Genomic DNA, 23,561 nt, shown 5'->3' with positions numbered 1-23,561 from the left:
TTATACTTTTATCGTAATTATTTTAGTATTTTCTGGATTATAAAATTTGGAACAATGCAAAAAGAAATTTTCAGCAACAAAATATTTCCAATTTCAACCAAATTTAGCTGCAGTTCTGAACGTTTAAATGAACGAAATTTTTTACTGATGAGTTTGGCGAACCAGGGTTAGTGCTCATATGAAAATTCAGAACTTCAGGCACATTGAGACTTCAACTTCTTGGTTGAAAGTTGAACTGCTTTATAAAAAGTTCATTTTTTTTGGTCGAAGATTCATAAATTTAGTTGAAAAATCCTTTTTTTTAAATTAATTTTTTAAACTAGAAACTTAAAAATTTACATAAAACTCAATTGATTGGTTGTGAATGAACTTTTCTGTTAAAAATTCATATTCTCTGGATACAATTTTAACTGTATTATAGAAAATTCTTCTTTTTGGCTTCAAAATTCAACTCTTTAGTCAGACAATTTTAGAAAAGAAAAAATATAAACATGAAATAAAATAAAATTTGGACCCACATCACTTCCATTGTTCAAAATATTTATTCGAAAATTTAGGTTCTTTGTTATTAAATTCGACTTTTGTTTAAGAAAATGAATAGCAAATTAGTTGAAAATTCAACTATGTAATTAAAAATCGAAGTATAATGTTAAAAATTTGTCTTTTCTTGTAGAAAATTAATTTTCTTGGTTATAAAATGTATGCATTTTGTTAAAAATTCAACTATTCGCTTAGAAATGTATGCATTTTATTAAAAATTCATCTTTTATGGTAGAAAATTAATTTTATTGGGTGAAAATGAAATACACAGTTACGAATGTATGTATTTCGTTAAAAATTTTCCTCTTCTGTTAATTTAATTTTCAATATATATATTCCTCCAAGAAGATTATTTTTTTCAAAAAAAAAAAAGATATTACATCAAAATAATTAAATTTTTCAACTCATTAGTTAAATTTGCAAATAAAAATTCGAAATTTTCAACAAAAAATGGAATAGATAAATTTTTTATTAACAAAATTAATTTTCAACAAAAGAAATATTCAAACAAAAACTTAATTTTAACAAAGTAGTTCAACTTTAAAGTTTAATCCAAGTAGTAAAAGGTTCAAGCAACTAGTAAAATTTTCAATAAAAAAAAAAGATGAATTCTCTGCCAAAAATGTAATATTTGATATTTCAACCAAAAAAAGATTTCAATTATAAACAATAAACAGTTGAATTTAACCAAAAAGATGATTTTTCAACAAAATAACGGGATTTTTAAAGAAAAAGTTGAATTTTTAACTAAAAAAGATTATTATTATTATTTTATATTGTTTAAGATATGACTTGTATTGAACCACAGTTAAAGAATACTTGGATGTTGATGGTGAAATTAGCTACAGGGTCAGAAAAAATATGTGCTTGAAATTCCGAACGTTCAAATGAACGAAATTTTTTACTGATGACTTTGTAAACCAGAAAAAGTGCTCAAATGTTTTTTTCATTTATATTGATTCATGGATGGATATAATTTTATAGTAAAAAAATAATTTAGTTGTTGTAGATGTAAATGTAGAGAACCAAATTTTTTACGTTGATTGATAAATTAATTGTTATGGAGACGCAAATAAAGCGAAATTGTTTTTTTGTAAGCACAACGAAATAAAGATATTTTGGAACTGGTTAATTCATAAAAATATTATAAATTTAATTAATTACCAAACGTTATAAAAACTGTCGGTCTCATTAATTGAAGGAGAAACTCACCTTATAAATTCATAAGAAGGAGGTTTAAAATAACGTTTGATAACTTTTAGAAATTAATTAAATTTGTAATATTTTTATAAATTAACCAGTTCCAAATTGAAAAAAATAGTATTATACTAAGTATTATTTTTTAACATTTTTTATATTAATAATTTTACATAGATAATAATTGTCATTAAATGCAAATAATTAGAAAAAATTTATTTTCAACAAAACAAAAACGAATTTTCTACAACTAAATACTTCAAAGTGCAAACAAACACGTGTCCAAACAGATAAATTTGCAACCAAAATAATTATAAATCACTGGCCAAAAGAGTACAACTTTAATAAAGCAGTTTAATTCTTAACCTACTTGTTGAATTTTCAAATTAAAAAAATGTATATTCCTCCACAAAGATTATTTTCCTTTTAAAAAAGATGAATTTTCAACAAAATAACTGAATTTTCAACTACATAGTTGAATTTGCAAATCAAAATATCAATTTTCAATGAAAAATGGAATAGATAAATTTCCATCAAGAAAATAAATTTTCCACAAAAGAAATATTCAAACAAAAAAAAACCTAATTTTTATAAAAGCTGCTAAATCTTCAGCCAAACAGTAAAGTGTACACGCAACTAGTAAAATTTTAAATAAAAAAAATGAATTTTCAATCAAAAGTTGAGTTTTCAATTAAAAAAAATTATTATTTTTATTTTGTACTTTTTATATTTTATTTTATCGTTTTTATTATATTTATTATTACATTTATATTTGTTTTATTTCTATTTATTATAAATTATTATATGAAAATAATTTAGAAAAATTCCAACTAAGCATATGATTTTGCCTCTAAAATTATGCATCACTGACGAAAAGAATAAAATTTTAATAAAGCTGGTGTGAAACAACTTGTTGAATTTTTAACCCAAAAAATGTATTTTTCTCCAGAAAGCTAAGTTTTCTTAAAAAAAAAAACATGAATATTCAAAAAAATAACTGAATTTTCAATAGTTGAAATTGCAAATAAAGAATATCCATCTTCAACTGAAAATGGAATAGATAAATTTTCAATTAAAAATTTTTTTTCAATAAAAGAAATATAAAAAAAAGTGAATTTCTGTCAAAGTTGTTCAATTTTCAACCAAATTGCAAAATGTTGAAGCAACTATATTCCAAATAATTCCATGGGATTTCACAGATTTTTTCAGATTTTAAGGCACTTTACAAGAATTCAAAAGTCTTTAAATATTTTAAATACATCAGCGGATTTTCAGGACCTTAAACGAATTCCAGAGAATTTCCACGGATTTTAATCCATTATCTCAGATTGCATACAAATTCCACAGGATTTCAATGATTTTCAGGATTGCGAAATATATTAGGGATTTAAAAAGATTTTTACAGATTTCAAAATATTTTAAATAATTTCAAGGGATTTTAATGGTTTTTAAGAGATTTACAAATATTTTCACAAAATTTCACGAGAGTTAAAATGATTTTCAAGATTGCCAAATATATAAGGGGATTTTATGGGATTACAAAACATTTTTAAATATATCCAAACATTTCAAGAGGTTTTAAATGACTTCAGTGATTTCCAAGATTGTCAAACATATTCGTGGATTTTATAGGATTTCAAAAGATTTATTAATATTTCAATTAATTTTACGCAATTTCCATGATTTTTAATAGATTAATAAATATTTCCACATAATTTTACGGGATTTCCATTGATTTCAATGGTTTCAAAGATTGCCAAACCTTTAAGGGTATCTTATGGGATTTCAAAATATTTCAGCTAATTTTAAGGGATTTCAATGGGTTTCAAGAGATTGATCATTTCCACGGAATTTAATTGGGATTCCAAATAAACCCAAATATTTTAAGGATTGTCAAACATACCAGGGATTTCAAAGGATTTTCAGGCAGAATACAAAAATTATTTCAACCAATTTAAAGTCATTTAAATGATTTTCAATAAATGTATCAATATTTTCATGTAATTTCACGTAATTTCGAATGATTTCAAAGATTACCAAACCTATCAAGGTATATTATGTGATTTCAAGAGATGTACACATATTTCTACGAAATTTCATGGGATTTATAATTAATGCAATAATTTCAAAAATTGCCAAACATATCAGTGGTTTTCTAATGATTTCAGGGATTTTAAGGATTTCATAACATTTTCATGGATTTTGTAAGGGATCCCAAAGTACAATTTCAAGGGAATCTCAAAGATTGTTGTACAATATCCAAAGATTTTAGGGGATTTTTTGGAATATAAATGAATAATGAAATTTCAAAGGATTCAAGGATTTTCAGGGATTTAATCGAGCTTTTTTTTAGAAATTTTATAAATGAGTTTAACTTAATTTATGATCTAAGAATTTCAAATAATTTTGACTTATTTAAATAAATTTTTATGATTTTAAAATATTTAAAGGATTTTACATAATTTAAAATATTTCGAAATGTTCCTTGCGATTGATTTCTAGAGAACTTTGTCAAACAAAATTAATTTAAATTTCAAGCAATTACCTATTGATTTAAAAAATTTCAAGGGATAAGAATGAGTTTAACAAATTTTAAAGATTTTAAGTTTTGTTTTATTCTAAAGAAATGTAAGAGATTACTAAAATTTCCAGGGATTTCAAAAGAGTTTGGTAGGATTTCTAGAGATTTTAAGGAATTTCGATCCTAGCAATTTCAAAACTTTCAAGTGATTTTAGGATGTTTCGACAAATTTGACAAGATTTAAAGGATTTTATTGTATTTCCAAGGATTTTAAAGATTTCGAGGGATTTTAGTGGGTTTTTAAAAGAGAAAAATGAATAAGTTTAATTTAATTCATATTCAAGGGGTTTTAAATAACTTTTACTTATTTTAATAATATTATATGATTTTCAAAGATTCTAATGAATTTTACCGGATTTGGAATATTTTCAGTTTTTTAAAGGGTTCCACGGGATTTAAAATGAATTCAATCATTTCAAAAATTTGCGAAACATATCAGAGATTTTCTAATGATTTCAGGGATTTTAAAGATTTTCAAACATTTCCATGGATTTTAAGGGATCCTACACGATTTAAAAAGTAAAATTTAAAGGGAATCTCGAAGATTGTTGTAGAATTTCGAAAGATTCTAAGGGATTTTTTGGAATATAAATGAATAATGAAATTTAAAGGAATCCTATGGATTCTAAGAGATTTTAAATAATTTTCATGAATTTAAATGAAATTTCAAGAGATTTTAAATGTATCAAGAAAATGTACTATTTTTCTATACTTCCATAATAGAATATTTGTGTTCTAAAATAGTAATTATTTCCTTGCAGTTTGTCTACTTTTTACATTAATTTCTCCATTACTTTAAGAATATTTATTTCAATGCTGATAGCCTATAATCATTTTCTACAAAATAATTATCTATAATAAATTTCCTACAATCACGAAAACATAGGAAAATAATTGCAGGACTATATTAATTTTTCCATAACATTTTTTCATCAGGGTGGTCCTAAAAATAAGAACAGAAATATAAGACCCTAAAAACATAAGGCCCAAATAAGAAACCCAAAAAAATCATTTTAAAAAACTCACCCTTTGCCGCATTCCTGTGTCTCCTCCGTCTCGATTTCGAACTGGTACGTCGTTTCTTCACCTCACTTCCAGCGGTAGGAATCGGCGGTGCCATGACACTTGGTTCCACCAAGATTTCCGGTTCTTGGTTCTTTTTTCTTCCAAAACACACACTAGTTCCACCATTATTTACACCACGCTCCTTGGTCAAAAATGTTCCAATCGAGTGTCTTCTTCTATCAGAAGCAGACCCAGGAATCGGGAGTGTAGCTGACAAGTTGTAATACCTTGCATCATCCACTCCAAGAAACACTTCCCCCGAATCATCATCATCGTCATCTTCATCCACTCCTCTTCCATCAACCACATCCTCGCCCGGAAGTCCACAATACACCATATCGTTACACAAAAGTTCACTAGCCGATTTGAGAATTCTTCTTCTTCTGGGTCTTCTTCTGTCCTTTTCCGAATGAGAGTGAGATCTGTGGGGCAAATAAGGTGATGGTGGAGCAACATCCGAAGGCCGAGGATCACCTTTCAGAAACTGCTGAGTTCTTTCATGCTCCACATTTACACTAACTGACCTAAAGAGATTCCTAAAACTAATCTTCTGACTCCCATTATTACTGTCTTGGCGAGACAACATTGGGACTCTTTCTTCAGTGGGTGTTGATGGAGCAGATAAACCGCATGTACTGTTTCTGTTGCTGTCGTGATGCATCAAAGTGCTAGTTGTTGAATTTGAAGTGATGCTAGCTGATGAGGTCGATCCCATTTTATATTGTCTTCGACGAAAGAAGGAGCTGAATCCTCTTGAGGTCAATCCAGAGTTCAGAGAAGATGGTCCAGCAGACTCGAGGGTTGCTGATGTACCCTCGCTGGAGAGCGAGAAGTACGAAGGGTTGTCTGTAAACATACGTTAAAAACTCACTGATCAGGGTGCGATTATGGAATCATTTTATTAGTGTGATCAGTGGGATCTGTATACAATCATGACTTAGCTAAAGCTGTTCTACATTTATCGGCAACTAATTATTTCCACCTGTTCTCATCTTATCAGCACCTATTGTGTACTTATCTCTACTAGAGACCTTCACCTGAAGAGAGTTGGTCCAGATGTATTAATCCAATTCAAGAGGTACTTAGGTTTGAAAACATAGAATGCTAATAAACCAGATCTCAACTTATCAATCTAATCTTCATCAATTTATCTTGATGAAAATAACTAAAATTGGTTTAATATCGATTCATAGATAAGTAAGAGGTATCATAGCTGAAGATTCGATCGAAGAACAATTCTTTTGACGTGACGAGAAACATTTTCAAGTTCAGCTCAGACACAATCCTTACGCAGAGTTTTGTTCCACTATCAAAGTCAAGTTGTTTTACGAAGAATGCTAATGAATCAGATCTTAATTCAGAAGATTGATCTAATCCTCACCAAGTTATGTTGAAGACAATACCTGAAATTGATTTACTATCAGTTTATAGGTGAGTTAATGATATCATAGCTGAAGATTTGATTAAAGAACAATTTTTTTGATGTGCTCAGCAAATTGATCAGGTTCAGTAATCAACTGAGACACATTCCTAACACAGAGTTTTGTTTCACTACTAATGTTAATTTGTTTTCCGAAGAATGCTAATGAATCAGAGAACAATTCAGAAGATTGACGTAATCCTCACCGACCTATCTTTGTGACGATGCATAAAATTGATTTACTATCAGTTTGTAGATGAGTTAAAGATACCATAGCTGAAGATTCGATTAAAGAACAATTTTGCTGAGGTGCTCAGAAGATTGTTCAGGTTCAGTAATCCACTGAGACAAATTCCTAACACAGAGTTTTGTTTCACTACTAAAGTTAATTTGTTTTCCGAAGAATGCTAATGAATTAGATCTCGATTCAGAAGATCTATCTAATCCTCAACAACTTATCTTGATGTCAATAACTGGAATTGGTTTGCTATCAGTTCGAAGATCATTTAAAGATGAGATTACAGATGAGTTGAAGATGATCTTAAGATTTTCATCTCAACGACAATAACTAAAATTGCTTTACTATAAGTTCGTAGATCAGTTGAAGGTATCATAGCTGAAGATTGAGGAATCAAATAAGTCTATTGACGCGACCTTGCAGCTCTCCAAGTTCAAGATTCAACTGGGACACAATCCGAACACAGAGTTTTCTTTCGCCACCAAAGTCAAATTGTTTTCCGAAATAATCTGCATTATCTCTTATCACTTTATGTAATCCAGTGGATGTCACAACAAGCTTCTCAAAGATCTTCACTAATTTTGTAAATATTTTGAAGATTTTTGGGTCTTTATTCCCGGGGCTCTTTGAACGGAAGGATAAGATGAGAAGAGGTAGGATTTCTTTGGGTGTCACGTGATACGATCTGGATCTCGATCACCGACGAGAACCACCTGAGATCGCATTTGAGACTGGAAGAGCTGAAAGTCGAGATGCGACAGGGCGTTATGGGACGATACACGCGACCTAATAAAGAATAGGGTGGGAGAGAAGGGACCGGATGTTGCATTGTTCCCCCTCTTTCCTCTATCACCACACACCGCCACCCTGTACTTGAGACTTTGAGAGGAAAGCCGAGAAGTCCTGCACCGGAAATGCACCACCACGTCCCAATCGACGAATTCGAGGGAACCGCGATTTGGAGAAAATGAAAAAGTGGTGGGGATTGGGAATCATGATTGGAATTAACATAAGGGAATCAAGTTGTTCGTGTCGCTATTTGAAACAGAGAGAGAGGGTATCATTTTTTGAGATTTAGGACTATTTGTTTCAAACTATTCCGGTCATATCCAAGGTTTTCTAAAATTATCAAATTAGTTTAACTTTCAACCACATGGTTGTATTCTTAATTCAGAAATTTTTTAAAAATCTGTAACGAGAAAAATGGTCAAAAAAAAAATTTTTTAATTTTGAGGGAAAAAAAGGAGCTTTCAATAAAGCAGTTCAATTTTGAACCAAGTGATTGAATTATCAACCAAAACGATCAGTTTTCTAGTAAATAAGACGAATTCTCAACAAAATAGATCAATTTTTAACCTAGAAGGATAATCTTTTACTAAAAAGGACTTTTTTCAACAAAGTACATTCAATTTTAACTACCAAATGGACAAATTTTGTAAGTAAAAAAGATCAATTTGTAGCCAAAATTGGAACACTTTATTTTCATTGAAAAAAGTAATTTTCAATTTTCAATAACGAATTTTCTAACAAATTCGGTAAAACCCAACAAAACAGTTGAATTTTTAACCAAAAAGTTTCATTTTCAGTTGCGAAATTAATTTTAAAACAAAAACATTAATTTTCTATTAAAAAATACTAATTCTTGACAAAATAGATAAATTTAGGAAAAATATTTTAATTTTTAAATAAATAATATCAATTTTGAACTGATAGTTAAATTTTCATCCAAAAAAATCAAATTTCAACAAAAAATCGAATAGTTGAATTTTCAGCTAAAAATGTACATCTTAATTAAAAACTAGGACATTCAGAAAAATAGTTAAATTTTAATCGGTAATTGATTTTCAGCGAAGTAGTTACATTGGCAAAAAGAGATGAATTTTCAATTAAAATGTTGAATCTTCCAACCAAAAAAAAAAATTATTTTTTAATAAAAGAACTTTTAAACACAAATAGTAAAATTTTCAAAAAAAAGGTAAATTCCCAACGAAAGATGTAAAAAAATTTATATTATAATTCAGAAATCTTAAAAATAAACTAAATTGTTGAATTTTCAACCAAGAAGATAATTTTTTACTAAAAAGGAAGAATTTTTAACCAAATATTTGAATTTTCAACAAATTTCATTATTTGGGTACTAAAGAATTTAATTTTTAAGGTAAAAAGATCACTTTTTAACCAAAAACGGGATACTTGAATTTTACTTTAAAAAATAACTTTTTTCCTACCAAATAGCTGAATTTTGAAGCTAAATTTTTTTACAAAGTATTTTAATTCTAAACAAAAAAGATAACGTTTTACCCAAAAAGTTGAATTTTCAAAAAATAGTTAAATTATCAAACCAAAAAATAATTTTCAATCAATTAATTCAGTTTTCAAGCGAAGAGAATATATATTCATTAAAATTATAAATATTTATTTTAAAAATATTTTAAAAGTAGTTCAACTCCTAACCAATGAGTTGAATTTTCTTCCTCAAAAGATAAATTTTCTACCAAAAATGTAATAGTTAATACTTAAAAACAAAAATAATTTTAATTTTAAAGCAGAAAAAGCTGAATTTAACCAAAAAATAAAAATTTTCCCTAAAGGATTTGAATTCTCAAGTAAACCAGATTAATTTTTATTCGAACAGTGACATTTTTAAACAAACGGAAAATTTATTTTCTACCAAAAAGAGGAATTTTTAACAAAAGACAAAAAATTTTAACTAAATAGTTAAATTTTCAACCAAGCAGATTAATTTCTATCGAAAAGTTGAATTGTCAACAAAATACATGAATCTTCAACAAAATACTTGAATTTTTAACCAAGTGGATTATTTTTCAACCAAAAAAGTCGAACTTTTAACAAAATATATATACCAAATCGATAACCTTTAACCAAATAGTTAAATTTAACCAAAAGAACTAATCTCTACAAAAAATTGAATTATTAACAAAATACTACATTTTTAACCAAGAGAATTCATTTTTGATTAAAAAGTAGAATTTTTAATCAAATACATGAATTTTGAACCAATTAGTTTAATTTTCAAATAAAAAAGATAAATTTATCAAAAATGAAGTAGTTAAAAAATGTATTTTTAACCGAGAAAAAAAGCGAATCATCAACAATAATTTTTTCCGATGCCGATTAATTTTAACCCAAAAGTTGCAGTTTTAATAAAAAAACATAAAATTTATTTTAAAAATAAAATAAATTATCAACTAAAAAAGAACATAAGACCTCCAGGTTGTTAAATTTTAAATTCAAAAAGGCGAAACAAAAACTGTTGATTTTTCAACCAAAAATTATGACTAGGAAGTCAGCAACAAATAAATATTAATTTTGATCATTTATAAACTAAATAATAATAATTTAAATAAACATTGATGTTAATTTTTAAATTAATTTTTTAATCTTTTTTACATAATTTTCAACTTGTTAATTGGCTTTCAAATGCAACATAAATGGGATAAAAAATAGTAGATTTCGATTTTCACGACTTTTTTATTAATTCTTTAAAAAAAAAAATAGAATTTTTGAAACAAAATAGTTCCAAATTTTTGCGTGTAGTGAATACACTTTAAAAAATTGATTTTCTTCAAAAAAATTGGAATGGCTTACAGTTTTTTTTCGTTTATCAAGGAAGGTATTGATTTTTCCTAATATATTTTCACAATAATTTACAATAGTTAAATAGTTTTTAAAGTTTAGATTTGTTTTTATCATTATTTATAACAAATTTTGGGCTAAAAAAAGTCCAAGAAATTTTTTTTAAATATCTACCCTATACATTATTTATTTTGGTATCAAAGTGTCCGCTGAATGTTTCAAAATTAAAAAAATATCGTCAGAGTTCTTTCAAGCCCACTTTATTTTTATTTGTATATTTTTTTATATTTATATTAATATTTATTATTTTCCAATTTTAAGGATTATTTTGCTTTGTAATACATACATTGATTTATTTTAAGACAAATATCTAAGACGTATTTCACTAAAATAAAATATTTTTTATACTATATGTATTAATATTATTAAAACAAATAAAAAAGGATCCGTTTTACTCAAATAAACCAATTTTGCAGTTTGAAGTTATTTACAGTCATTAATTTTGATTTTTTCTGAGAAAAGAGATGAATTTATGAGAAAAAAATTTAAAGGAGGGTTGTACCATTTCATAACCAATTGAAAGTCGATAAAGGAAAGAAATCGACAGGGGTTTCTCACGCCCAGAGCGAACGATCACAGTGGAGTCGCCTTACTGAAGGATGGAGATCCTTTCCATGAAATGGATTATATTACATGAACTTATAAAAATATCGAATTTCGTAATATTTTACGGGAAATCAAACCTTAAAAAAAATTCTCAGCTGAAATTATTTCTATTTGAAAATAAAGAAATAAAATATAATAATAGAAAAATTTAATATAAAATTAATAAATTATTATGATTAAAAAGACAAATATTTTTAATGAATATTATATAAGAAAATGTTAAATGAGGCGTTAGAATTCATTAGAAGGCAGAATATAAAGCGCACGTCTTGGCGCGCGCGATATTACAAGTGTCTCTCTAAAAATGGATAAATAAAAATCTATTATGTAAGAACTTTATTATTATTAATTTTATTTTTATTGAATTTAAATTATTCTTTTTAATACAAATAAATAATAGCTAAAAGCTATTTAAAATGATTCAAGGAATTTCGAAAGATTTTAAAGGATTTAATATATTTTAAAGGCTTTTAAAAATATTTCAAGTCATTTTTAATCTATTTCAATAATTTGTAGAGATTTTGAAACATTTTAAAGCCTTCTAAAACATTTTTATTAAATTCCAATAATTGGAAAGGACTTCAAAAGACTTTAAATATTTTAGGGTATTTTAAAAATTTACAAGAAATATTCAAGACCTTTGAAATAATTCAAGGAGTTTGAAAATATTTCAAATGCTATTAGATTTCAATAGTTTGAAGGGATTTGACAAGCTTTTAAAGATTGGTAGGATTTTTTTTAAGTCAAAGCGTTTTTAAGATCTTTTCAAAGATTAAAGGGTTTTCAAAAGATTAAACAAGTTTTAAGAATTTAAGGATTTTAAAAAACTACAATTTTAAAATTATATTTCAATATTTTTATGAGATCTTAAAAGATTTTAGGTCATTTTACAGGATTTTAAGGAATTTGTATTAGATTTCAATAATTTGAAAGGATTTTACAGATGTTAGGCTATTCTTTAAAATTGAAAGACATATTCGAAACCTTACAAAATTTCAAGGTATTTAAAAATATTTTGAAGAATTTTAAACATTCTAGGGAATTTTGAAAGATTCCAAGACATTTTAAAGAGATTGAAACATTTTAAAGAAATGTCCAAAGTTTTGAAAAATTTGATGAGACTTAAAATAAAAATATAAAATAAAAATAAAATTTTCTAGATTTTCAGAATATATGGAATAAATTTACCAAGATTTCAGAAAATATTATAAATGTTTATTCACAAGAAATGAAAGCTTTCGTATGATTTCAAGATTTTTAAATATTTCAAGGTATAAACGATTATTTTACGATTTTAAAAAATTGAAAAGATCTCAAAGTGTTTTTAATTAATTTTAATAATTTAAAGGGATTTAAAAGAATTCTAAATATTCTAGTATCTTTAAAAAAATTTGAATGCATTTTTAGTACATTTAAAAATTTGCAAGGGAATTCGAAAGATTTTAAAGGATTTGGAATTTCTTTGGACATTTTTGATAGATTTCAGTAATTTGAAGTGATTCCAAAGGATTTGTAAGATTTTAGCCTATTTTGAATAAAGACAAGGAATTTCCAAGAGGTTTACTAAATTTTAAGATATTTTAAAAATATTTAAAATATTGTAGGACATTTAAAAATATTTCACAGAATTTTCAATTGATTTAAAAAATGTGCAAGAATTTAAAAAGATTTTAAGGTATTTAAAAAAAGTCCAATGCATTTTTAAGAGTTTAAAAAAATGTCAAGTTCAAAGTTTCGAAATTTGAATTATTTTAGGATATTTTTGAAAATTCCAAGGAATTTGCAGGAGCCATACAATATTTGAAGAGATTTCAAGAGATGACAAGAGATTTCGAAATATTAAAAATATTGTACGACATTTAAAAATATTTTACGGAATTTTTAATTGATTTAAAAATTTGAAAGAATTTTAAAGTTTTAAAGATTTTAGGATATTTAAAAGAATTCTAATGCACTTTAAAGAGTTCAAAAAAATTTCAAGGGAATTCAAAAGAGTTTGAAAGATTATAGAGGATCCCAAAAACTGGTTAATGAATTTAAATAATTTGAAGGTATTTTAATGATTTTGAAAGATTTTAGAATATTTATTTTTAATTCGTCCTGAATTTTAAAATTTTTTATCGAATTAAGCTGATTACCCTTGAGGGCATATACAAGTGTCACGTGACCAACTACAAGGCTTATATTTGGCGGCTTTATAATGTAAACAATTTATATATTGTCTTAAAATGGTCTGAAATTATTCCAAATATATAAGGGCACGACTGTATGGCTTATTTAAGATTTAATTTTGTTTAAACAGTGAAATTTTATTCATTTTTTATTTGGAACGTAACTGAGAATAGGGCTTCAGAGCCCTAGCTAAAAGACAATGAATAAAATTCCATTACTTAAACAAAAGAAAAACTCAAATGGTCCAGAAAGACAAGCCCTTATGTATTTTGAACCATTTTCCAAAATTTGTGCCCAATATATTGATTTTTTAAAACTATAAAGCCGCTAAATATAATAAAATGTAATTATTGGACACGTGACAGACTATCACGTACCCTTAAATTCATCTAAAAGTCTAAATTCATTCAAATTTTACGCAAATTAATAGAATTTTTCTATTATTTTGTACAATTCATTTGGAAGTAACTTGAATTGTTTTGAAACCTGATGAATCGAATTCTTTTAAATTTAAAAGAACATTAGAAGGGTGGCAATTCGGCGGGAAATTTCAAATTTCCGGTCATTCCCTGATTAACTTTTTCAATTATCCGGGTCAACGAAAAGTAACATATTCATATTTGTTGTAAAACGCAAACATTTATTTAAATTATGAAGTTCATTCTAAATATCTTTTAACAGAATAGTCTAAAAAATATTAAATAAATAGATTTTCAAATAAAATTATGAATATGCAACTGGAATAGTGGAAATTTGAATAAAATAGATGAATTTTCATCTAAACTTATGAATATTGAAATAACCATGTATATCTATTTCTAACCTGAAAGATGAATTTTTATGAAAAACTTGAATTAACAACCGAAAAGAAGAATTTTTAAACAATAAGATTAACTTCAAATGAAAAAAAAAATCATTTTCTACTAAAAAGTCGATTTTCTACCTAAAAAGTAATTAAAAAAAAAAAACGTGAATTTTGTACGAAATAAATGTATTTTACATTTAAAAAGACATATTTTCATCCAAATTGTCAAATTTTGAACTAGAAAAGGTCAATTTTCCATCCAAAGTGGAACGATAATAAATTTTCAGTTTAAGAAATTAACTTTAAACCAATAAGATTAATTTTCGACAAAAAATAAGAATTTTCCGCAAATTACACAAATTTAAACAAATTTAATTTTCAAATGAAAAATATAAATTTTCAAACTAATAGTGGAATTTTTATCCAAAAAAGATTAAATTTAAACCAAAAATAGAATAGTTGATTTTTTCGTTAAAAATCTAATTGTTAACCAAAAAAAAATCGAATTTCAGACAAATAGTAAAATTTTTTACTGGAAGTTAAATTTTTAGTCGAAAAATTAATTTGCAACAAAGCAGTTACATTTTCAGTAAGAGATGAATTTTGAATTAAAATCACGAATCCTCCAACAACAAAATTAATTTTTAACAAAGAGTTTTTAAACATAATTAGTTAAAAAAAAAAAACTTATATTATAATTCAGAAATATTTGCTCGTCGAAATACTACTCCTACTCTAAAATCTACTTGAAGTACTCTCTTTTTCTAGAATTTGGAAGAAGAAAATTTAAAATTCTGACAAATTTGGAGTTGGAATGGATTTTTGAAACTCCTTTGTTCTAAATCCCCGTTTTAATTCTTAAAAAAAATTCCCTGTTTTAAGTGAAATTATATTTTAAATTATTAAAATAATAAACATTTGAAATTTGTGATGATTAGAAGTAAATTCGCGGTTTTTTAATTCGATTACCGGTCGTTTCCAGATTTTTCCCAGGTCAATAAATTTCCTTATTATTTCCCGGTTTCCCGGTTAAGTCACAACCCTGATTGGCAATACTATTAAAGTGCATTAGTCACTTTTAGGGCTAGAAATTGAATGATTAAAATGTTGCTTATCGAAGCAAGACTTTCGTTCCGCAAGACCACTCCGCCACACGACATCAATTTCTTAAGCAATCATCCCAGCTGATGAGCTTCCCAGAGTCGATTTTTTTATTCCATTCATAGCAAAATTTATATTTAAAATATCACAAGATGTTGGACATTAAATATAATTAGTCAGAAAAAATGGAAAATTATTCATGGAAAAATCAGGGAAAGTTGAGGGAATTTTGAAAATGTTTCGCGACCACCCTGAAGATCTAAAAAGCGTCTAATTTTTTTTGTTGCGAATAGAACATAAAAGCAATGTTGAAAGGTTATGGTGTAAAGCTACTTCAGAATAACAGGTACTAAAGTATGTTTATCTTTGAGTGAAAAGATTTACGGATGAAGGAGCTTGTTGCAGTAGCTAGTTGATGGTGCGATACAAACACGTGTGATTATACACAGGGGTACGTGTTTTGAATATAGACGATGCAATTTATACGTGAGTGCGGATACCGTATTGACAACGACTTAAAGTAAAAAAAGAAAAAACTTACCGACAGCCATGATGCTCTCCTCGTCAAGAATCAACAACAGTCTGCAAAAAATAAAAATTCTTTAAAGAATATAAATTAACAGTCAAAATAATTCGAATGTTAAACAGAGTAGTCCAAATTTTTATTTCATTAATTTCTTGGGAAGGTAAGAACCCTAATATTTCGGAAATTTTCCATAAAATTTCGTAGAAAAAAAATTGGAAATTTACTTTAATTTACTTTAGTTTACTTTAACTTTACAAAGCTCGAAAATTCCTCTTAAAGTTAATTTTTTCAAAAATAATGTATGGAAAATTTCGCAAAAAATGGGGAATTATATTTAAAAAATAATATGAAGTTGACCTTGTATCATCACCATGTATAATTTCCAACAGAAAATGGAATCAATAAATCTTTAGATAAAAATATTAATTTTCATAGAAAAAAATGTCAGCAAAAAGTTAAAACTTCAACCAAAGAATTAAATAGTAAAAAAATTAATTTTCAATCCGAAAATATGATTTCTGAACAAAAAATTTTTTTTTGTCACATATTTAAATTTGTATAAAAATAATTTAATTCTTAACCAAATATTTTAATTTTCAATTAAAATTGGAAATTTCAACAAAAAAGTTAGTTTTCAACCAAATGGTTTAATTTCCTACGAAATTGTTTAATTTTCCAGCCAAAAATACAAATACGAACTTTTTACGATTTTAAATTTAAAAAAAGTTGTTTAGAAATGAAAATTGTTTAGATAATTGAAAAATTTCTCAAGCAGAAAATATTCACAATCTCAATTAATTGTGCCATTACTAAAAGAAAATACTATTTTCACGATTTTTTGAAAAAAATAAATTATTGTACTGATAGAAATTGTTTAAACAATCGAAAAATTAGTTACGAAAAAATATAACATCATTATTAAAATAAATGATTTTTTATAATTTTTAACTGGTTTTATTTTGAATAATGTTAAATTTTAGACAAAAAAATTCAATTGTATTTCGCCCTTCTTCCTCCATGATCAACCTGTATGTAGTACCTCCACTTATCACCAATTTCGCCACGTATTTTAAAGCATCCAATGAAGAAACAGCATTGCCCCTTGTGTTCACGTCGCCTGTGTGCTAGATCTGGTTACGTCATTCTTTCGCTTCGTGCCAATCGAGCCACGTCGCTAGGGTTTTTTTCGTGAATAAAGTTTAAAGAAGTTATTCGATGGAGAGAAAAAGGACATATTCTAGCAATGATAACACTTCTTCGACGGACGAGGAAGAATATCGGCTGCGGAGACTCTTAAAAAAGCTAAAACGCAAACGAAAGACGAGAGAGAAAAGGGATCGCGAACGCCGACGCTATGAAATGAATCATTCGAGCTGAATTTCACAGATAGTCAAGGTAGGTGCGATTCATTGAATTTGGTTTTTTCTAAGCAGGTGGTTGGAGAACGTAGGAGTGTTTTTTTGACTTGAACTTTAAAGCCTCGTTGCGGGCCATGCTTTGGAGGCTCTAACCTAAAAACATTTAGTATAAGCGGCGTTGCCAAGTAACGCCCTGCAGGCTCTAGCCTGAAACCCATTTACCGTGAGTGGCGTTGCCAAGTCACGTTTTGCAGGCCCTAACCTGAGAAAAATTCACTGTAAGCGGTGTTGCCAAGTCACGTTTTGCAGGCTTTAACCTGGAAGTGTTGAATTAAAAGCGATATAATGAAGTCAGTCTTCAGAGGCTCTAACCTCGTAGCAGTTCTGACACAAAGATTCTGGAGGCTTTAACCTCCAAATGCGTGAGAGGCTCGAACTTGAAAAAAAAAATAAAAAAAACGCTTGAGAGGCTCTAACCTCATAGCAAACCTACGGGCTCGCCTGTGCCTACGTAAGTAAATAATGACGGGAGTCACATTGCACATGGCTCTTACCCAAATTCATTAAGAGGGACTCTTACCTCTAGGGGTTTTTGATAGATTGGTTTACAAATATTGCAGGCTCTAAGCTACAATTATCGAAAGGTTTTAACCTATAAACGTGGTTGTACTGCGTCCATCAGACACTAATCTGGGAGCAAAATTTTCTACAACATTTTTTCCTTTCCAGGTGATAACAGTAACTTATCTGATTCACACCTCTCAAATGAAATTGAAGAGAATGTTTAAGAAGTGGGACAGTCCGTTCCAAAATAATATCATCTGGATGAGGAAGTTCTTCATTTATTAGGAAATAGAGTCTGCGAGGATAGAAAATTAGATACATTTTAAAAATACATTTTAAAACAAGGTCTACCTACGGAGGAAAAAACGAATATTTTGCAAAAATATCCTCTTCCAGAAAATCTCACATTGATAGATCCTCCGAAACTAAATGCAGAGATAAAAATCATTTCAAAGGACAAAGAAGCAGTAATTAAAAGAGATTCTCGTATAATTGCGAAAAAAATAAGATATCAGCTTCATTGGCAGTCGTGGGAAAGGTCGTTTCTCTTATATCCACAAAAACAGATAGGTCAGCGGCTGAAAAGCAAACCCTTGAAAACTTAGGAGAAGTAAGCAGACTCCTCGCGGATCTCTAATACGATGAATCCATCATTCGAAGGACTTTACTGTTGGCAAACATGCCCGACAACTCTTTCAAGGACACTCTTCAAGCAAGCACCATTGGGGAATTTTTATTTGGGAATAATTTGCAAGAAGTTCTAAAGTCAGCAAAAATAATGGAAACTTCATGCAAAGAATTGAAAGGTGGAAACCGCAGATTATCAGGCAATCAACCAAAAATCTCGAAAGTCCCACCCCGTTCACGAGCGTGAACGTCGGTCGGGCAGAAACAGGGTCAACGATATCCCAAGAATCATGAGGTGCCGAGGAACAACCAGCACTATACCCCTCGATACTCAAACAACCCTCACTCGAATCAACACCCGAAGTGAAAGAGATTAGTCACGTGAGGAGATACCTCAGATTTCGCTATTAATTGCAACTTTATTGCAAAAAAGAGCGATTGTTGAATGCCAGCCTGTCGAAGGCCAGTTCATTTCGAATATATTTTTAAGGGAAAAACCAGATGGAACGTTTAGATTAATTATTAATCTTAACTCATTCAATAAGTTCATTTCAACGAATCACTTCAAACTCGAAGATAGCAGAACAGTGACAAAAATTATAAGTCCTGATAGTTTTATGGCTACCTTGGATCTTCAAGACGCCTATTATTTAGTTTCAGTCCACAAATCACATCGCAAATTCTTACGATTTATCTTTGAAGGGAAAACATATGAATTTACTTGTTTACCGTTCAGGCTGTGTACAGCACCTAATGCCTTTACAAAAATACAAATACAAATAGGTTTTTTATCCGTTAGTTTACATAAATTTTTTGTTACTGCTAGGGAATTCTTATGCGGAATGCACCAAGAATATAACGATAACAATATCAAAGTTACAAGAACTAGGCTTTATAATTAATATAAAAGAGTCAGTTGATTCCAGCCCAGACTTGTAGGTACTTGGGGTTCGATTAAAATTCCCAAAAAATGATAGTTGAGTTACCGAAAACAAAAAAGAATAAAATAAAATCGATAATTGAAAAAATAAGCCTTAATCAAAACGTGCGTATCAGGGACTTTGCCAGATTAGTAGGGACGTTAGTGTCTTGTTGTCCGGCAGTAAACTACGGGTGGGCCTATACCAAAGCTTCTGAAAGACAAAAATTTCTAGTGTTGTCAAATAATAATGACAACTAAATGGACATTGGAAACAGAATGAAAAGTCAAAACATATAAATCAACTAGAACTCCTAGCAGCTTACTTCGGTTTGAAGAGTTTTGCAGAAAAACACCGAGAGTGTCAAGTACTGCTTCACATCGATAACACTACGGCTATCTCTTATGTGAATAGAGTGGGGGGAGTTCAATACGAAAATTTGAATAAAATTTCAAGGACTATATGGAAATGGTGTGAAGAAAGAGGAATTTGGATTTATGCAACGTACATCTCGTCAGCTATGAACAAAACAGCTGACACAGAGTCTCGTCGCTTAAAACCAAATACTGAAGTTGAGCTATCATAACAGACATTTGAAAAAATAATTACAGTACTTGGCCAGCCAGAAATAGATCTCTTCGTGAGTAGGGAAAATTCAAAATGCAAAAGATATGTGTCGTGGAAGAAAGATCCGGACGCCATAGCAGTAGACGCGTTCACTGTTCCGTGGAAAAACGTATTTTTCTACGCGTTCCTCCTTATGCAATAATTCTAAAAGTTTTACAAAAGATTCGAAGTGAAAATGCTTCGGGTATCGTAGTGGTACCAGAATGGCCATCACAGCCTTGGTACCCCTTATTCAAAGCCATGCTTGACTCAAAACTTGTAAAAATAAAAGCTAAAAATAATGTTTTTGTCTCTGCCAGAAAGCAAGATACATTTTGGGCGAAAGTTACCCTGGTGGCCGGAATCTTGTCAGGAGAGCATTCGAGTTAAGGGGAATACCACAAGCTTCGATGGAAATCACCATCTCATCATTAACGGAATCATCATTCAAACAGTACGAGTCTTGTTTTAAGAAATGGTGGAATTTCTGCGCAGAAAATAACTTGAACCCATATTTAGGTGCTGTCTCAGATGTTTTGATTTTTTTAACACAATTATTTGATAAAGGAGCAGCACACAGCTCAATAAACGGCTATAGATCAGCTATATCGTTACTAGTAGGGCTTGACATGGCCAAAGATTCTAGAATGATATGGTTCTTCAGAGGAATTTCTAATTTACGACCATCAAAACCAAAATACGAGTCGACTTGAGATCCAAAAATTGTACTCACACATTTTGCGTCTTTACCCTCAAATGAGGAACTTTTTATGCGACGATTAGTAAAGAAGCTTATATGTCTGCTTGCGCTAGTTACAGGTCATCGAATGCAAACTTTTGTATGAATAAAAATTGATAATATTAGACAAATTGAAGATGGTTTCGAAATTAAAATACGAGACCGTGTAAAAACATCGAGACCTAATAGAAAACAGCCGTGTTTAGTTTTGCCATACTTTCATCAAGAAGAAAAAGTTTGCGTAGCTTCTACATTGTGCGTTTATTTAGAAAAATCGAGAGTAATGCGTGAAGGAAACAGAACACTCTTCATTTCGATTAAAAAGCCACACAAAGCTGTGACGACACAGACCTTAAGTCGTTGGGTCAAATATTCCTTGAAAGACAGCAGAATAGACACGGAAGTCTTTTCAACTCATTCAACGCGACACGCATCAACTTCAGCGGCCAGTAGAAATGGCCTAGATCTTGACACAGTGCGTAAAACAGCAGGCTGGACAGAAAACTCTAAAGTTTTCACAAAATTTTACAATTTAGAATTAACTAGAGATAAAAGTGCCTTTGCTAAAACCGTATTACATAAATAATCAAATAAACTTTATAAATTTTGTTAATGTTTAAAGATACATACATATAATAAAGAATTGGTTAATATGAAACATACTTGGAACCATCTCTTTATTGAACGCCGAAATATATGCTTTGAACATCTACAGGTTGATCATGGAGGAAGAAGCGCGAAATACAATTATGGGATTAAAAGAACTTACCTATAAGTGAAGGTCTATCCTAATTGTATGAGACGCTTCTTCCGAAATGATCACTCCCACCCTTAAAATTCCTAATTCAAGAAAAATTCTCAAAACCCAAACAGAATTTCGGCGAAGCTTCAAAATAATGACATAGCTAGACCTAGCACACAGACGAAGGGAACAGTAGGGGCAATGCTGTTTCTTCATTGGATGCTTTAAAATACGTGGCGAAGTTGGTGATAAGTGAAGGTACTACAGGTTGATCATTTCGAAAGAAGTGTCTCATACAATCAGGGTAGACCTTTACTTACAGGCAAGTTCGTTTAATCCCATAATTTTCAGTCAAAAATGCTATAGTTTAATTTACTGTTCAAAAAATTGATTTTCAAAATAAAGAAGAATTTTGAATATATGAGATGGATCTTTAACTAAAAAAATAATGTTTAATAAAAGCAGTTAAATTATAAATCAATTACAGTTGAATTTTTAATCAAGTAGATTGATTTTCTACCAAAAAAACATGAATTCAGAACAAAATACATAATTTTTGAACCTCATAGGTGAATTTTTATGTAAAAACGATAAATTTTCAACCAATACCGGCATACTTAGAGTAGACGAAATTTTTAAGAAAATAAATCAATCTTCGATCAATAAAATGAATATTTTACAAAGAAGTGCAACTTTCAACCAAAAAAAAATATGAAGCTAAGATAAGAACAATAAACTAAGAAAATTTCAATCAAAAATGGATTAGTTAAATTTTCAGTTAAGAAAATTAATCATTAACCAAAAAAAGAATGAATTTGCAACAAAATAGTGAATTTTTCGATCCAAAAAATTTGCTGCAAAACAGTTGGATTTTTAACAAAAAAGTTCATTTCTAACCGAAAAATTTGAATTTTCAACAAAGCAGATGATTTTTTCAGCAGAAAATATGAATTTTAAACCAAAAAGTTAATTTTCAATCAAATAGTTGAATTTTCAATCAAAAATATCAATTTTCAAACAAAAAATGGAATAATTAAATTAAAGGTTCCAAAAATCTATTTTTAGCAAATCAAAAAAAATTTTTTAACTAAATAGTTGAATTTTCAACTAAGAACGATTTTCTGCCAAAAATGGATTAGTAAAAATTTTAGTTAAGAAAATTAATTGTCAACTAAAAATGGATGAATGTTCAAAAAATATTTAAAATTTCGACCAAAAAGATAATTTTTTAACAAAGTAGTAGCATTTTTAACAAAATAATTGGATTTTCAAATAAAACGATGAACCATAAATTAAAAAAATGTTCAACAAATAAATGTAATCCTTATCGAAAACAGGTTAATTTTTAACCAAACAGTTGCACTTTTAAACAACAAACATCACATTTCTACCAAAAGATTTACCATAATTTTGCAACCATGAAAAAATTTTTATTTCCCAGGGGGAAAAATGTAATCCAAATTGTTGAATTTTCAACCAAAAAGTTACTGTTCGAACCAAATAGTTGAAATATGAACTAAATAGTTAAATTTTAAACCAAATCGATAATATATATTTAAAGTTCAATCAACTTATTTTCAGCAAAAAAAAAACTAATTTTTAAAGAAATAGTTGAATTTTCAACTTAGAACAATCAATTTCCAGCAAAGACTGGATTAGTTTTTTCAGCTTAGAAAATTAATTGTGGACTAAAAACAGCGAATTTTCAAAAAAAATAGTTGAGTTATCAACCAAATAATAGAATTTTTAAACAAAATAAATAATTTTCGTGATCTGGAACACCCCCCCCCCTCCCTGTGAAAGCGGGATGTACTTTTTGAACCTCTGAGGAAACTTTTTCAATGAATATGAAATTCCTGATTTTATACGAAATTTTAGAAACGGTTAAACGATTTTAGAATATTAAATTAGGAGCGAAGAATTCTTTTTCTTCCTATCTCGGCCGAAAATTCGAGTTTCTTCCCGGCGTATCTTTACCGAAACCTACCGTTCCTGCCCGCCCTGCGCGCCATCTAACGAATCGTATAGACACTGCTATCTCGACTCTCGACCATGAGGATTTCTAACCTAAGCTGAATTTTGTTGATTTTGTTGAAA

At 28.6% G+C, this 23,561-nt stretch overlaps 1 protein-coding gene across 1 annotated transcript in view; it reads right to left on the bottom strand.

The window, feature by feature from the left end:
- LOC117182201 (phosphoinositide 3-kinase adapter protein 1) overlaps positions 1-23,561 on the bottom strand; it is a 187,806-nt gene that overhangs the window by 132,092 nt on the left and 32,153 nt on the right. The window contains exons 2-3 of the mRNA XM_033375263.1: positions 15,924-15,964; positions 5,345-6,229 (exon numbers count right to left, since the gene is read on the bottom strand). Of these exons, the coding sequence (XP_033231154.1) occupies positions 5,345-6,229; positions 15,924-15,933 (895 nt within the window). The 5' untranslated portion in view covers positions 15,934-15,964. The remainder of the gene's footprint in view (positions 1-5,344; positions 6,230-15,923; positions 15,965-23,561) is intronic.

Source organism: Belonocnema kinseyi, chromosome 10 (genome assembly GCF_010883055.1).
Source record: "Belonocnema kinseyi isolate 2016_QV_RU_SX_M_011 chromosome 10, B_treatae_v1, whole genome shotgun sequence".
NCBI lineage: Eukaryota > Metazoa > Arthropoda > Insecta > Hymenoptera > Cynipidae > Belonocnema > Belonocnema kinseyi.
Note: the sequence above shows the minus strand (reverse complement) of the source record. Positions and strands in the feature narration are given on the sequence as shown.